General features: G+C 39.1%; 1 protein-coding gene across 1 annotated transcript in view; it reads right to left on the bottom strand.

Moving 5' to 3' along the window:
- Positions 1-18733, bottom strand: part of LOC137182449 (cytosolic carboxypeptidase 4) — a 218276-nt gene that overhangs the window by 161844 nt on the left and 37699 nt on the right. The window contains exon 3 of the mRNA XM_067588662.1: positions 1542-1605. Coding sequence (XP_067444763.1) covers positions 1542-1605 — 64 coding nt within the window. The remainder of the gene's footprint in view (positions 1-1541; positions 1606-18733) is intronic.

The raw sequence follows: 18733 nt of genomic DNA, 5'->3' as shown, positions 1-18733 counted from the left end.
TCAACCTGCTCGTCAGGAGCAGTTTCTAATCGTTCACACACACACTCACACATCACAGCCTTTGACACTTCGACATGCAGACTGGAGGAGCTGGGGATCGAATCACCAGTCTTTCGATTAGTGAATGACCCGCTCTACCTCCTGAGCCACAGCCGCTTTTTTTACATATGACTAGTGTTTACTGGACTTCACAATGAAACAGCATCCATATTTGTTTTATTTCCTGCTGAAACAGAATGTCAGGATGACAAATAATGCATGAAAATGCTCAAGAATCTGATAAATGTATGTGTAAAATGGTAAGTATTAGGACATTAACACATTTTTGTTGTGCTGGATCTGTAAACATATTGGATTGAAATCAAACAGTGACTATGAGGTTGAAGTGCTTACAGGTCTACACTGTTCACCCAATATGGCTGTGAACAAACTCAAACACCTCTGAAACTGAAAGTCAATACGTCAACCTCATCATCAGTTTTATGTCAAATCCAATATGCTGAAGTACAGGGGGAATATAATGCAAATCACATCACTATCCAGGTACTTTTACTGAAGTGTACTATATACTACAAATAATGGAGATATGATTGATAAACATACACTGTTGATAAAAATTGTAGGTTTTGTGGCAGTTATAGATAAATTATATTACTTAAATATGATGAATATAACATTTGTAAACAAGGTTTAAACAATTTAAATTTATACAGTTCATTATGATTTAAAACTATATGTAATTATTCCGCATTAAAATGTCTTTTAAAATGTATTTTATTGAGTTGTGTACTTACATTTTCCCAAATGTTTCCAACAATTTTCAAACCCCGAGAAACCCATAATGTTAATCAGCAGCTCGGCTCACAGCCCCTCCCGGACATCCTGTGTTCACCAAACAGCATCAGAGAAACACTGATTTTATGTGTGAAAATGCTTTATTCAGCGTTTTTACCGGTTTTAATCCCCATGTATATTTGTCACTTTTTTTACCGGTTTTAATCACCAGTTCTGTTTCTTTTGGAGAGGAGGAAACCTCTGCAGATTATTTGGCTCCCAGTAAAAACCTCCTGAACAATGAACACTGAAGGAATCCTTACAGGGAGAAGCTGGTTGTTTAACAATGACAACAACGCCCATGGTCCTGAACTACTTCACAATGTCATCAAACTTGGTCTTTTGGTATTGTTTTGATGGAGAGACCCCTAGCAGTACAAATTATATACTGTGCGTTTAATGTATCACTTTTAATAATATTTTCCCAAGGAAGTCTTTCCGTGCATTGAAGTGTGAGATTTGAAAAGTTTGAAACATACTGCCACCAGTGTGGCTGCCAGTTCAAGTCTTCATGCCTGCATTTGTGCACAAGTTAAGATTACAGATAACATTTCTCACTTTTCTGTATTGATCAGCTCCCCTCCTTTTCTCTCTGTTGCCAAAGACCTATTTGGGTTGACTTCTTTTACATTGTTTTTGTGTGTATACCTGAATACATATATGCTACTATCATATTAAATGCAATGGAGTGTTCAATCTGAGCCTACCTGCTGACAGAAGTTCATCCAGGATATTGAGAATATTCAGGGTGCTCTCCACATCCCCTGCATTCTGCAGAGACCAAAAACAGACAGAGCATATACAATGAATGCAAAAAGCTTAGTGTTTCTGACAATAAAGAATGACCTCAATCAGAATTTAGTTTCTCTGTGACCATGGTATGAACCACATTTATGTACCAAAATGTATTCTTTGGTTCCTTCTACATGGGACAAAACATTTATGTGACAAAACGTTTAAAACATTTGTGAAAGCATTTTTTCGTTTCTGTTTTGTAGTTACATCATGATGAAGAAATGAATGGGATCATGGGCACCTGGTTATGTTTTATAATGGGGGAGCAAACTTGGAAAGATACATAATTGTTAGAGAAGTCTGGTTCTCCAGAAAAAAAAAATTGTAATTTAAAACAAATTTCCTCCATTTCTACACCACCTAAAGTCTTGGATTAAGTCAAGAAACAGCCATCTGCACTAGTCTAGATTAGTTAGACTGATGGTGCTATGAAAACCAAGAATGTATCATGAACAGTATAATAATAATTGGGTGGATCTGGACAGGAAATGATTATCAGAAGAATGGCTATTTCATATTTTTATAAAAACATTATGTAGCCTAAAATGGCAGTAGGTAGAAGGCTACTAGGTCATCTTCAAGGTTAAACAAGGTTAAACAAAGACAAACACTTTATATAAATGAAATAGTCTTACAACACATCACAATATGATTTTGACAATTAAACATAGTTTAACAATGTAAAACCTGAGGGTTGTTATTAGGGGTGTGCCTGAATACATATACAATATTCGGCAAAGCACAAGTAGTGGGTTTTTCACGAATATTTGTTTCATACAGATATTTTTAAAATTATTTGTTTTCAGGAAGAAAAAAAACCCATGTCAAATACCAGCGTGCAGGTCAATTTCATCGCTATCTCAGTCTCTCTCCTCTGCTCTGCTGTTATGTCTATCAGCGGGTCTCAACGAGAGGAGTCACATCCACCTGCTACATGACGCACATTTCCTAATTTTGACATCACTCCCGGAGTGGGGGGTGTTCCCCAGAGATAAAGCTGAGCTACTGACACACGCAAAGTTCTCCCAAGGGACTGTTCATAACCTGTTGTTCCCCCTCTCCTTTCCACAAAGTTAGGTTGTAAAAAATAGGCAATAAATGAAAAGTGCAAAGCAATAATCGCCTTTGAAGTTCTTCCCTACACGTTACATGCTGTGCTGTCTTTGTGTTATGGGTGTCTGCAATGAGGCAATGAGTAAAGTTGAAGTTCAGTAGTCAGTGCAGTCATCTATGATCTGGGAGACTCCAGTTTGAGACTCGGTGTGGGGACCTCCTTAATAAAGTAGTTTATTCATGAACACTTATTGTAACAATTACATTTTTTTTAAATTAAAAGTGTTATACAAACAAAAACAGGATTTTTAAGCCTCTTTTGACTTTTATTTGAATACAAATACAAATACAAATAATTTTGCTGCCTCAACAAATACGGACAATACTCACAAGGCCATTTTCAAAGTCTAACAATTGCAACAAAGCACAAATAATATGGACTCACAACAACTGGCTAACTCCAATCTCACCTGTTTATCTTACACAAAGGCTCTAGTGGTAACTATTCTCAATAGCACCACTAGCTGATGTAGCTGATGATGTTATACAGGAATGAATAATCATAACTTCAAAAGCAGACCATTTTAACCCACATTATCTCAAATCAAGGACTATTTTAATGCACAACTCAGAAGGTGATTTTTGCTCTTTAAGACTTAAACTGGCCATTTGGGCCAGTGGAGGACTAGACCTTACTGCCAAACCACCCCTGAGAATAAACTTGCGCTTGCAGAGTGAGGGTCTCTGGCACAACTTCACCTACTTCCAAGGTGCACAGGGAAGGGAAATAAGTCTCCCCTTGCCTCTGTAAATCTTGGACTACGATTGGCCTGAAACCACATGACCATATATCCGACCTATCTTTGTAGATGTCCCATTGGCTGATATGTGTCTATTTGTATATGATTGGTTGTCTTTTATACATTTTTTAACTTTTTTTTTACCTTTTTTCATACCCAACTTACTTTATTTAAATGGTGTTTGCAATGTGTTTTATGAAGACCCTGATGGAGGCCACAAGCCGAAATGCGTCGGTCAACTAATAAAGTTGTTCCTCATACTACAAGTGTTGCGGGAGTTCTCATCTTTCTTCCTTAATAAACTTGCGCTTCTCATTTACCCTGTATGAGGAAATGAGAGAATAATCGTAATAATGAGAGCACATGGTTTTATGAAATAAAAAGGTTGCAAAATTGATTTAAAGGGGTTATATTATGCTTTTCCTTGTTTTCAGACATATATATAATGTCACAGTGTCGGATAGTCATGTTAAAAGTGGCCGACGTGTCAAATAACGAGGTTAACATATGTAGTAGTAATCCCTGTGAGCAGAAAGCCCTGGCTTCAGACTGCTTTGAACGCTCGGTTTCCAACAGTTTTTTCTACTTTCAGCCCGAGCTGACGTCAGTCCATGACGGATTTCTTTATATGGACATCTGCTACAGTGCACAGCATGTGAGCTCACAGCTCCGCTCTGGGAGTAGTTACGCCAAGCCACGACGCCATTACACAGCACAGCAAAGTAAAATAAGTAGTTTCTCTATTGGAGATGTGCTGGTTGTCTGCAGCTCTTCATAAAACATCTCACTGTGGCTGTTTCTGCTTGTACTATTCCTCCATACATCATTTCTAACTGATCCGCTCGACAAATAGTTCCAAATAGCTCCATATGTTGTTGTTTCAACTGGTTTTTAGCGCCGCTAACGCTAAGTCAGTGAGGAACACGTTTTTACTTCCTGTAAATTCTTCACAATAAAAGTCTCCCATTAGTTAGTCATTTAAAAGCTTTTAATTAGAAGCAGTAAAGCAGGAAATGTTTGGTTTGCATTGATGATAAAGTTACACAACTCTGATATGTAAAACTGGCCAATCAGAACAGAGTGGGCTCATTGGGAGGGGGGCCTTAAAGAGACAGGAGCTAAAACGGAGTGTAAGAGAAACTGTGTATATTGAGGGGCTGCATAAAGGGCCAGTATAAGATAAATAAGGAGTTTTTTGAACTGTGAATCATGCAGAGCTACTCTAGTGGAGTCCAAAAATAAAAATTTAGAGCTAAAATGAGCATAATAGGTCCTCTTTAAATACAGTCACTCCACTGTTACATCTGTCCCAGTGTACAGGGACAGTTGTAACACATGCCAGGGACGGTTGTAACATGTCAAAAATATACATAATTAATCAGTCAAATACTCAAAATGAAAAAGATTATTTATCATTCATGTCATTGTGACTACTAATTTCTTTTTTTAATGAATAAAGGTATTAATAATGAATACCTTTTTCACACTACATGACAAAAAAGAGGGGAAGCCATCAAATTATATGCAAGAAAATTATTTAATGGGTAGAACACACAACCTCAAAAAAGTTTAAACATGAAATCAAAATGGATTAGTTTGAGGACAACATTCAGTACAGAGTCACATGGCAAATGCTGTATGATTTGGCCACTGTCCTGACTGATTTGCCCTGTTTTATGCCATCTGAATCCCTCTCCAGCAAAGGAAGTGGGACTCCCCTGTCTGTCTTCCTCTGTCTGGTATTTGGCATGCTGTAAGCAAACACGTGTTTCCACTGACTAGTAGCAACTGATTATCATTAACTTAGCATGTAATTTTATGACATTTTACATTTAATATGCTATCTATCTATCTATCTATCTATCTAGTATATGCAGGCCTTTAGGTTTTTAAAATATAAATGAAACTTGGTCCAGGGATGGTAGTAACAAGACTTTACAACTGTCCCAGTATCACAAGCCATGTTTTCACCTCATGTGAACTAGCTTGACTGCTAGTTTGACACATGTTAGCCATTTCTATTTTTAGCTTACAGAACAGTGATTCTAATAATACTTGTGTATAATACTTGGATTCCTAGACATTTAATCTCAGGACAGTATCCAAAAAAATACATCTGATAGAAAAATTAAATTTTTACCTCAAAAAACACTTTTGCTGGTAACTTTCCCTAGGAGTTTCAAATGTGGCTCCTTTTTTGTAAACAACAAGATAATCTAACAGCGCATGTACAGAGTGAGTGTAATCACTGTAGCTTGCTCAAGGTGTTACAACCATCCCATGTTACAACTGTCCCTGGTCTCCCCTACAGCTGCAGGGTTGAGCGGAGGTGTGTGGGGGTGTTTGTGCTTTAGAACATAACCGCTGTGAAACGATCAGAAAATAACGTTTTATTGATCTGATTCACCGACTTTCTCACTACTAGTGCTCCCTCTCTTCATTCACTCTCTAGCTCACTCAACCACAGCTGCTCTCTCTCTCGCTGGTGCTATCAACTTTCTCTTTTCCTCTCATCTTTTTTTAAAACAAGTCGGGAAGCTGACAGAAAAGTCTAACCTAACTTTTAACGTTATTAAACAAAGAGAAATGTCGTCACATCCTAGTAACGTCTTTTTATTTCCTCATGGCAGAGTTTATAGCTCTGATCAGTCTGATCTCGTCACACCTCTGAATCCAGAATGCTGGCATGCTATGTAAAAGCACACATAGAGGCAGCTTTATGCCGGCTTTGTGTGGTTCAGTGTAAAGAAATCAAATGTGGCTCTAAGGCGGATCCTCTTTACAGCTATGATGCGGGTTCTCTGTATAAAACAGGCTTCTCTCTCACTGTGAACAACTTTCTTCATTTATTAGAAAGATTCTTCTTTTCATGATCTGTTATTTCCCCCATTAACTTTTATTATGGATAAACTTAAAGTAAGGTAGAGTCCATGCGTCAGCAAGAAACACTTTTTAAACACATTTATATTTTACATCATTTATCGTCATTTCCATTCAGTCACATGTGGCCCAAATACTGCATGGAATGATGGCATGTCAACCAAGAACGAACCAAATAAACAAGAACTGGCCCACATTCCTAATGTTCATATGGCCCACATCCTGCATGGAATGGTGGGATTTTGGCAATGCACTCCTGTTTGCTAGCAACAGGCCTAGCAGCAATGTTTTTGCAGTCACCACAGTCAACATGGTTTGCAAATTTCAGGAGCTGTGGATAAAGCATTTGTGTGTCACTGGAAAGACAGCTGCCAGCCCCCAACAAGGTGCTATCAGTTAATCAGTTCAATTAGGTACATGTGGGGTTCAACCCTAATTGCACCAAACAAGGCAGTGGATAAAAGTTCATAGACTACAGGTGGGTTCTGTGGCTGGACTGTTAGGACAATGATCCCTGGACTAACATGGAACAATAAATTCCATGTTTATAAGGAGAGGAGGCCAGGGCACACTTTGCTGTGGAAAAATAATCTTCTGGGAGCATTTCCAGAGAATCTTACCTTACCAGTTGTAAACATTATCGGTGTGTATACACGTACACTGAGCTTCACCTCTAAAATTTTATAATTTAGAACCACGGTAAATCATATATCATATCATGTCACATCCAGATTTGCCAGTTCTGAGTGTGCCGTATCTTGGCCAAAACTGACCCAGATGTGTTTTAAGATGACCAGGCCACATTGGCTGCATCATATGTTGGCCACCTCAGTCTCACTTCCAGATTAGCCAGTACTAATTGTGCCACATCTTTACCTATAGTGGCCTAGTACTGTTCAACCATATTTGGGCCATATTCACCATTTCAAACATGGGCCATACTAGGCTCACACCCTGATTAGCCAGTGCTCACTGTTGTATATTTGCCAGAACTGGCCCAGATATGTTTAAGATAAACAGGCCACATTTGCTGCATCATATGCAGGCCACTTCAGGCTCACATTCAGATAAGCCAATACCAATTGTGCCACCTCTTTACCTAAAGTGGCCCGATAATGTTCAGCAATATTTGGGCCATATTTACTATTTCAAATGTGGGCAACATTAGGCGCACACTATGACAGCCAGTGCTGACTGTGCCATACAATTGCCAAAAATGGGCCAAATTTCTTGTATAGTATTTAGGCCATATTTGCCATATCCTATGTCGGCGACTTTAGGTTCACATCAAGTCAAGCCAGTGCTTACTGTGCCGTAGCTTTGTCAGAACTGGCCTAGGTATGTTTTAAGATAACCAGGCCATATTTGCTGTACCATATGTGGGCCACTTTTGGTTTATACCCACATTAACTATTGTAAACTGTGTCAGATCTTTGCCAAAGATGGCCAATATTTGTTTTGTGATATTTGGGCCATATTCACTATGTATCACATGGGCGACTTTAGGATCACATCCAGCTTACATATCACTGAGAGCACCACATCTTTGCCAAAAAATGGCCCACATTTGTTTTGGGATATTTGGGCCATATTTGTTATTTTACAGGTAGGCCATTTCAGGCTCACATCCATTTTGTCCGGGCCAGAAGAAGGCCAGCAGTGCCGCATCATTGCTTGAAGTGGCCCACTTCTGTGTGCTATCTGGGTGTAATACAGTAGATCAGGAAAATTACCTGTGGAACAGGAATGAAAGCACCAACAGCAGCTGACCATATATATTCATAAAATAAAAATTACTGAACCATGAATCAATCACAAAAAATGCTCTTTTAACTTTTCTTCTTTTCTGTTTCAGTGTGTCTTCTATAATATCATCCTGAGCTGAAAAGGACGTCAGACTGTCACAAACTAGATAAGAAATATTTTATTTAAAAATATTCTGCAGACTACAGCTGTTTTTAATGTTCCTTTTCGTACATTCTGTTCTCTCAGTAATCAACAGATTAAATTGGCTATTTGTGTTTTATTCTGTGACAGCCAGCCACTGTCATAGATCTATACATAGCATTTATCAAGTGTTTTCCTTCCAGCTATCATAGAAATTATCAAGTAACATTGTTACTTAATAATGTTAATTATGTGTTAATTATATGTACATGAATTGTAATTGTAAACTTTAGAGTTTAAACATTTACTTAATAATTTCTACATACTGATAGCTGACTTCTACATATTTGACAGTTGAGGTTCTGTGTGTCATGACAACTTGTCGTCTCCTCAAAATGATGCTGAAGTGAGTGAGGACGTCCCATTTGGTGAATTAAATTCCTCCATCCTCGCATCTCTCTATCACATCCTTGTTGGAAGGAGCTAAGATATGAGGAAGAGACACAAGTGAGGGAAGTGAGGAGACACATTACAATAATGAAAAACACCCCTCATTTCACTAAAAACATATTTCCTCATTTCCTCTCACTGCGCCTAGTTTCCTTGCGTCTCTCCATTTATCCTCAGTGGCAGGGACTAAGGAAAAGATGCAAGTGAGGGAAATGTGGATGCAATTAAGAGACTTGAGATGTACCCAATTCTGCAGCTTCAACAGAAATCTTCAGTGGTGACCCATGGATGTATTATAAGAGCTGGATACCAGGCTGAAAATGGTGCCTATTCATTCCAATAAGAACTGCTCACCCCGCACATTGTTGTGACATCACAGATTTTTAAATCTCTTTTCTCGGCTCAAGGAAAGTTTTACTAATAATTAGTAAAGTACTAAGTGCTAATAATTAATATAAAACCTCAATGGATCAAAAAATTCATGATAGAAAGAGTCATAACTGACCTTGTTTGCAGTTCGATGTGTCCTGTCAAACGTTTTACAGTCATCACTGCAATAGCACGAGTGGCCACTGGGAAAAATTGGCTGCAAGGCTGAGTGGCAGCGCCATCTCCAGCTCTTATAATACATTCATGATTTAAACGTGTGTTGTATGAAGGGACCTCTTCCAGTGGCCAACTATCTGCCTGATATAAATAGCTAAATGTGTTGCATGCAGACAGCCTGTTTAGGTGGCCAACAATCTGCCTGATTAAATAGAGACAAACCATGATGAGTTGAGTTGAGCAACTGTAATGAGAGACTGTTGCTAAACACAGGAGTAACAACATCTCTGATTATGGGACAAGTTATGTAAAATGTACCTATCAACTAACAGTAGCATCCTGCCACTCACTGATGCAGCCAAATAAAATGCAGAGCAGTTTGGCTTGAATCAGCATGTCACTGATTGGACATAGGGTTTTATATTATGAGTCAGCTCTGTTTTTAGAGGAATTGACTGGAGTTATTTCTTTCCTGAGGCAGTTAAAACTCATTTATTATGACACCATTATCACACAGCTACTGCTCACAAAAATGTGATGTTTCTACAAGGAGACATTCATGTACATAAATTTCAGCTTCTACAATTATGATTCTACCCTGTATTCATCAGCATCTTCAGTTGCATCAAACCATGCACAAATTCAAAAACAAATCCAATGTGTATGAAAAAAGCTGGACGAGGTAGATACAATGAAAGAAATATCTTTGGAGGATGAGAGTATAAATTGGCCCAACCCCAGTGTGGAGTGTGTTCATACTGAAAAAGTGTCATATCCAGTTGTGTGGTAGAGTCAAAGATGATGACTCAAAAGCACATAGTTGCAGCTCTGCAGGATGGCATCCCCAAACTACCAGAAACGTGGTACAATATGAAGAAATACAATATGGAGAAGGTAGTAAGGCCAAACAGATAATCCCTGCAGCACCACCACACTAACAACCTAAAGCCACCTGACAATCTCCCATAGAGGCATGTGCACAGATAGACCCCAGGTGGCACTCAAGCACCTATCCTTTTGGCCTCTGACTAGATAAGTGCCCTTTTTGCAAGACATTTTTTTCTTATATATTAGTTTTTAAATTTGGCCCATGGCATCAATTCTCAATTAAAAGCATATTGTAATGCCCAACAACTGCATTTGAGTTCTAATTCTGCAAGACCACACAAGCCCCTGCCCATCCCTCTTTGACATCCTGTCACAGCCACCACAGTTAACGCACGCAAATCAAGCACCCTGCGGAAGGAGCAGCGTAATTCACATCATGGTGAATCATGCTGAAAGCAGCCTCCATAGCTAGATAAGGCAGGCTACATCTGGCTATGTGAGTTCTATAGTTTTCAGCAAATTATTTTATTTGAACCAGATGTATCTGTGTGTTTGATTAACTACATTTCTATATATTTAGCCATAGGAATGTGTATAAATGTTTATGGAGTGAATTAAGCCAGTCTTGCAATAAAATTAATTGTTGTTTCTGTAGCTAATGGATAATACAAGTTTGAGATGAAAAGCATGAGATGACTAGCTCAACTTCATCAACTATTATAGTACATTATACTTACTGAATTTTAGTTTCAAACTGTTTAAATACTTAATTTGCAACCAAGAATCTTAAAATTAGATTTGTTAATGGTCTTCTCTATTTCAAAGCAGAGACCTCCCATAAGTGGCCACCCATGAAAAAAGAGCCAAAAGACCAAAGGGCAATGAGGCACCATCACAGCAAGTCATACCACTGTGTCCTTAGACCTGCAGCCAAAGCTGCTCTTGTGTAACACCAACAGCAAAGAGGACCCATTAATCTGGTGGAAGGAACACAAGGGGACAATACCCAAGACTATCTGTGCTAGCCAGAAAATATGTTTCTCTTCAGACAGGGTGTAGAGTACAGAGGGAGGGAATATTGAAATATGTCTCAATTTCTCTCTGAAAAATGTTGATGGATAGTGTTCTTGGCCAAGAATCTACTACTTCTGTCACTTTTCATGTGAGCAACCAAGTGCAACACTATGAATCTCCATTTGTACAATTCCTTGCAACAAGAAGACACTTAAGAAATAATGAAGAGAGGTAGCCAGGAGGAGGAGGAGGATATGACAGAAGTTTTTGTTTTTTCAATCTTTTTATGCTTATAATGCATACAAAACAAACAGAAAGAGAAGAAAATATTAACAGCTTCCATTTTTTTAGAATGAGTCAACATAAAAAAGGGGAGAGAAGTACACTTAAGTCCATGTATACTTTATAAATGTATGTAAATGAACATTTCTTCTTTGGCAGACTAAAACAAGATGAACCCACAGGTCCAGGCAGTGAACATTCAAATTTGTTAAACAACAACACAAAAATATACACATACACAGAAACACCAGTATCATCAGTTGGTTGATACGAAGACAGCATTTTTGTAAGAATATGCCAAAGTGCATAAGTGGTAGGACCACGAAGCAGCAGCTGACACTGGGTGGAGGTCTTGTAGGTTGCCTCCCATATGTCAAGAAGGGGTTGCAAAGTCTCACAAAAGGTATTCTCTTTGTTCATGAATGTATAAAGAATGAAGTCTTTCCAGGTGAAGCACATTTGCCAGATATTTGAGCCATGTGTGTGTGTGGCTTTTTTCTGATTTCCAATTTTGTAAAATCAGGTGTTTGGCCAAAAGAGTACAGAGAGAAATAACTAATTTCATAGTTATTTACAGAGGAGGGGGCAGATATTAGGCCAAATATAGCCAGCAATGAGTCTGGAATGATGCTTTTTTTTTAAGCTTTTGACAAGTAATCAAATATGAGTGACCAGCAAGGTTTCAGTTTTGGGCAGGACCAAAGCTGGTGTTTGAGTGTACATGTTTCCTGTTTATATTTCTCACAGAGAGAGGACACTCCTGGGAAAATGGTAGAAAGTCTGAATTTGATGTAATAGGTTTTGTGCATGACTGGAGTGTCTGGCATTGACTGAATGACAAAAGGCTTTTTGCTCCGCCTTCTCATGCATGAATCATTGTAAGATTTTGATATTTGAATATTACGAATATTTGATAGAAATCCAGCCAATAGTTGTTGGTTTTTTTATGTACCTTGTTCACTAACAAAGACCACGCCATTTGTACAGTATAAAAATAGTTTATTTGGTTTGCAAGAGGATTTGGGAAGGGTTGGATGGGGGTTGTGTATGGTGAGATGATTGAGAGTCAAGGAGAGGGATGAAGGGGGTTGTGATGCATCTGGAACACTGAGGAACCGAGGGAGCAAGATTCAGGATGGGGGCATGTCCCAATAAGTTTCAGCTTCATCATCCACCTGTGGTTCCTATAATGAGAGGGAAGACAGAGGAGAAGACCAGGGTTTGGGGGGGAGGGTCATGGGAACTGAGACAAATGAGAGAAAGGGGTTAGACATGCCTATATAGGTAGGCACAGGTGATTGAACTGGGCGTGGTCTTGTTCCTGAGCCTTAGTTATAATAACTTCATTACTGGACAAAGGGGACATTTTGACCTGATAATGATGGTTTACCAGGTATCATCAGTAGGAATCAGCCACTGGGGGGCATTAACATACATACCATATCTTATGGTAATATGGCTAGTAGTTAGATATCTCACTCTGGACGAAAGTGTTGGACAGACGTATCAACTGACCAGCACCACCAGTACAAAGTTCTTTGTGGCAGTCACTCTTAAACTGCATGTTCAGTAATAAACTGAGTTGTGAATAAGTTTTTGCTTATTTTGAAATGTGTGCTAGTGCTTCACTCAACGAAAAAAGAACTACATGATACTTCGTGACCAGAGTTTAACTTTGAAATGTTGGTCACAAGATAGAGGTCATGGCTTCTAACACAACAACACAGCTATCAATATCTGACATGGTGTAACCCCACTTTAACAAAGATCCTAGCTGATGGGCATTGGATCCACTCCCAGCTTTTATCCAGACTTTGTGAAATGGCATTAGATTTACACAGACCAGTGAAAGCAATCTCTTACTGTACATCTCTTTCTCTCTCTCTTTCTCTCTCTCTCTCTCTCTCTCTCTCTCTCTCTCTCTCTCTTTCTGTCTGTCTGTCTGTTGTTTGTGTGTGTGGAGATAACAGTAACACCAACATATGAAAGTTACATCACATCGTTGATTTTCCAGCTGTGATCATTTTACCATGAAAATGTACATTTGTTTGATAAAATAAATCAAGATGATCGCATGTGCTGCTGAAGTTTTGAATTTTGTTTGTCACCCTTTTATCTGTGCATTAAAGTAGTATAAATGACCCAATATGCATAATCAGTGGATAACAGTGCCTATCTATTTAACTTTGTATCTGTATGGTATGCATTCAGTAGGGGTGAGCGAGTACACCATTATCTGTATCTGTATCAGTGAATTGGTATTTTAATCCTGAAAATTTATGGGTTGAAGCAGTTGCGAGCTGTTAATCCCTGTGGTCAGAGTGGCTGTGAAAATGGCAAGATTGTGTTGTGTGGTGCAGCAGCAGTGAACTTTGTACAGGCTCTGTGTAGGGGAGGCACTCTGTGTGTGGCTGGCCCATCACAAAATGATGTGGACAGAGTACAAGTATGGATATTGACACATTTCACTCAGATGATACTTGTGCTCGTAAAAAGCACATTTTGCGTACTGACCACTCATTTTATCCGAGTGTTCAGCTCAACCCTAGATTTCAGTATATCACCCAACCCTACAGTGTGATAGCACTATTGCATGTTTGATTGCACTATTGCATGTTTCATGATCCACAAATAAAAACAAGATTAACAAATGTGTATGATGATAATTGAATAATTTATGGTGTACACAAACTTTAGCTTTTTTTTAACTTTAACTTTTTTTGACTTTTAACTTCAACAAGATAAATATGAAGACGTCCATGCCAGTGCTCTAGGTGAAAAGTTAAATTTAGAGTGTTTCGATATGAAAACACCATGATTGACTGTGTCGAATGCTTTACGCAGATCTAAAAATACAGCACCAACTACTCCTCCTTTGTCAAGTCTTGATTTAAGTTGCTCTATTAAGTGATAGGTAGCAGTTTTGGTGGAATAATTTGCTCTAAAGCCAAGTTGCATACAACGTAGACCAAAATTGCTTGTATTAAGAGATGTTGTCAGTTGTTTAATGACAACTTTCTCAGCAACCTTTGACAGTATTGGCAGTAGCCTATACTTATTGGTCTGTAGTTACTGGCTTCAAGGCGGTCTCCAGATTTAAAAATAGGTGTGACAATGGCACATTTCCAGTCATCAGGAATGGAGCTGAGACAAGTTAATGATGAGTGATTTGACAAACATGGTATCATATTGGAAAGCATCTCTACTTTTGGAGCTTTTTAAGGAGCTTATGATTTTGTTTACTTGTAATTCATTAGTCTCTGCCAGCTCGAAAACCTAACCTGTAGCATCTATAGGAACAATATCCAGTTTCCTTTTCGTAATTTTTTCTCCTAACTCATATACAGACTCAAGAAAAAAATTATTAAAGACAGAAGCAACAGTAAGATGATCTTCAATTAACTTTTCCTGTACTTTGAGTTTTAAATCTCCTGAAAATTTTGGGTCCCTCCTTGTGAGATTATCAATGTTTTTCCAGATCAATTTACTGTTGCCTTTTGCCTCATTCAAAATATTGAGATAAAAACGAGATTTAGCTTCTCTTAGCTCTTGGATAATTTTGTTCCTTAAACCTTTATAAATCAGCATGTCAGTGTCTCTTCTAGTTTTAATTGCCTTTCTTAGTGCAGCATCTCTAGATTTCATTAGTTTCCACAAATTTTCATTAAACCACGATAAATTGTTTTTATTTTTAGATTTTATCTGTATCCTCACATTAAATCTTTTCCTCACAGAGTTGATTCTGTGAGTAAAAGTATCACAGCCATAGTCCAGATCATCAGAGGACAGTACATCATCCCAGTTCAAGCTGTTAATTTCATCAGTAAATTCTTCTTGCTTAGCTCTGGGTATGCATTGAAGGATCATTGTCTTAGTTGCCGTGGTCTTAAATCTACTATTAGTCAGTTTTCTGGCACATAGGGTTAGGTTATGATCTGATGAGCCAATGATTAAATTATAACCTTTAGTTATTCTTTCTGGTTTGTTAGTAAATATCAGATCAATTTGTGTACTGGAGCATTTTACAATCCTAGTTGGGCCTTTTACTAGTTGTTCTAGTTGGAATTTCTCTGTGATCATTTTTAGTTTTTTCCTCTTAGTTTTATCCTCCCAGTTCACATTAAAATTTCCCATAAGTAATAATTCTTTGTTGAGTTTGCACTCTTTCTTTCTGTGAGTTGATCATAGAAAGTGTCATCTGCTGAAGGGGGCCTATAGATACCTATGATGTTAGAAGACATTTGTTGGGATTACATTATTTTTATCCCAACATATTCTAATGTGTTACCCGCACTGTAAACCATACGTTCACATTTGATATCTCCCCTCCTCCTCTTCCATAAGGTCTGTCTCTTCTGAAACATTGGTATCCGGGCACCGTGAACACACTTGCAGGAGTTGTTTGTTTCAACCGTGTTTCAGTCAGACAGAGAAAGTCCAGATTTGAGTCAGACACGAGATGAGTTAGCTGATTGCTCTTTGTAGTAATGCTTCTGATATTAAAATGTCCACTGAATAGCCCCCTCAATTTCAGCTTCGGGTCCCATAAGACTTTTGCATGATTGACAGTTTGGAAGGTTTTGAATAACCTCTGCCTCCTCGCTGCAGAGCTTCGACACGCAGTGGTGTCAGCAGCCGGTTTTGTGAGAGAGACGCTGGACCTATCAAGGTTTCCACAGCCCAATAGCAAAAAGTTATTCATGGAGACATCATGCCTCGTGTTAACAGAGTTTAGTCTGTTAAGAGAGAAGCCCGGCTCAGAAAGATGCTGCTCATTCATCACTGGCACCAGAGGAGTCCCAGACACACTCGGGCACAAATCAGCATTGAAGTTCTGCAGCGCTCCAGGGGTCACTGGTCCAGGATTTAGCTGAACATCTCCTGAAAGCAGGATCAGCATGAAGAGGAGACCTGCTATTCTCCTAAATGGGGTGGCAGATGACCGGTCCACTGGATCGGTGATTCACTCTGGTACCTGGGCTCGTCCGTGCCGCAGTACAGAGGAATAGACTGCAAAATATCCCAGTAAGTTATGATGAAAACTCACTCTGGCCCCAGGAATGCATTTGACTATGGTTGCTGGTGTCGCTAACTTCATGTTTCTCACTATGGAGCTGCCAATAATCAGAGTTGGTTTCTCAGCGGGTGTGTCACTGAGTGGGGAGAACCTGTTTGAAACGCAAACTGGTTGGTGGTGAACCGTGGGCTTCTGCTTCCTCTGGACAGTCACCCAGCCACCCTGGCTTCCTAGCTAAACATATGACACATCGAGCAAGAGAGAGCAAGAGAGTGGGAGGGATGAGAGAAGCCATCTTTAATTGCTTAGCTAGGTTAGCTGCTAAGCTAACAGCTGAGCTAAAATAACTAACAACTGTGGGGTTAACGAGAAAAGTCACTAAAAGAAGGAGAGACCTAAGAGTGCTTGAGCAAAACTAGCATAAGTTTAAATGTACAGCAGGTAATTATCCACAGTAATGAAGAATATAGCAAAATTACAGCAGAACGTCAGCACGCCCATGCTGCACTAGTCACCACCAGCCATCAAATGAAAATATGTATGTAAACTGTGTAAATGAACAGGCCAAATTAGTGCTTGTAGCTAACAAGCTAACCTGCAAACTGGGTTGCCAACTCTCACACTTTTGGCATGTGACACACGCTTTTACCTTCAGTCTCAAGCTCTCACACTGCCCAAACACTACTCATGCCAAAACACTGCAACAGCAAAAGAGACGAACAGGCGAATGGTCAAAGTGTTTTTGGTAAAGAGAAATGGTTAAACCAAGCAAATTATTTTTACAGCTATATACAGAGCTGTAGTTGAGACTAAATGCACGTAAACGCCATTTACCCACCTCTCAAATTTCAAAATAGCGTTTCTGCACACTTCTCATCACTTGACAGCTGTTAGTGGCTCAGATTGGCTCCCTGCCTCAGTTTCTGTTATAGGTTGTAGGAGCACTCATTATGTTTTCCATTCAAACATTGTATCCTCATATAAGACACAGAGACAGCTGTTACTGTTAACAAGGAGCGACCAACAATCCACCACTCACCCATGCTACGCGGGTGTTTAAAACAAACAAACCCTAAAGCTTGCAGGCAGACTGGCGCCGCTTTCATGAGATAGACGGATGTATCAGAGTTCAGAGGATCATAGATGACACTAACTACATGTGTGCCATTATATAATAATGTCAGATGAATAGCAGCCAGTGAATACTGTTTCAAATGTGACTACACGACCAATAAAAATAAAACAATTCTTGTTTCTTGCTTCTTGTTTACCATATGATGATGTTGATAGGTCAGAATTTTTGAGTGGCAGTGCATTTTGCAAATGCAAGATTGTGAGCAGCAAGCAGCTCCTCCTCTTTCACTCAGTGTACTGTCAGTTTCTCCTCAACAAGTGCAAAGTAGTAACGACACATACTTGGCTGCTAATTCAGCAGTAACAAGCTGTTCTGTTCAAAGACTCTTTTCAACTGTCAGTTGGATAAAAACTAGCATCAGGGCATCAGTGATGACATACAGACTGAACTCTTTGTCCCTGCTCTCTTTTGAAAGAGAACTGACTGAATCTTTGGACTATAATGAAATAATGTCAGTGTTCAACACCAAGCCCTGTCTTCTCCTCCTTTTATCATCAAAAGTATGCTGATTTACAATTTATGACTGTAGCAGCCTATTGCCTATGTCAATATTATTGTGTATTGGGTATATTTTTTGCTGATGTTCATGTGTCTGCTGTGTGTGTGTGTGTGTGTGTGTGTGTGTGTGTGTGTGTGTGTGTGTGTGTGTGTGTATGTGTGTGTGAGAATATATGTGGCCACCCACATAGCCACGGATGTGCCTGTGCCATCTAAATCTCAAGCTGGCACACCCAGCATAATCATAGCAGCCTGTCACAGGCTGTCAGACAGGCTGTGATGTTCAAGCAATCACTGTGATGTGACTCAGCTGACGCACTGTAACAACAATGGCTGCACAAGTTTTTAATGTGTTATTTGAAAAAAGTTGAGGAGGAAGAAATTCCTCCACCTGTGACTGAGTCCACCAGACTCATCAGCCAACAATGAGGTCAGCCCAGCCGCTCTCTCCCTGGCAGTATAGTGCTTTCCCTGCACAGCCAAGAATGGAAAATCAATCATCACAGTGGTATGGATTGTTTTTTTTGATAGAATAGAGTGTAAGGACACAGTTTTCTGTAAAATGTGCAGATTTCAGTGATAGACACTATTATTTTTAATTACTGTTTTACACAACCACAGCGCACTGGTTAGGCTAATACAAGACCAATAAGGGATATCGATAAGAGTAGTAGTATCGATAAATCCTTACAATACCCATCCCTGATTATGATA

This window comes from Thunnus thynnus, chromosome 5, assembly GCF_963924715.1.
Source record: "Thunnus thynnus chromosome 5, fThuThy2.1, whole genome shotgun sequence".
In the NCBI taxonomy this organism is placed as follows: Eukaryota; Metazoa; Chordata; class Actinopteri; order Scombriformes; family Scombridae; genus Thunnus; species Thunnus thynnus.
This window is presented reverse-complemented; position numbering and strand designations above follow the sequence as displayed.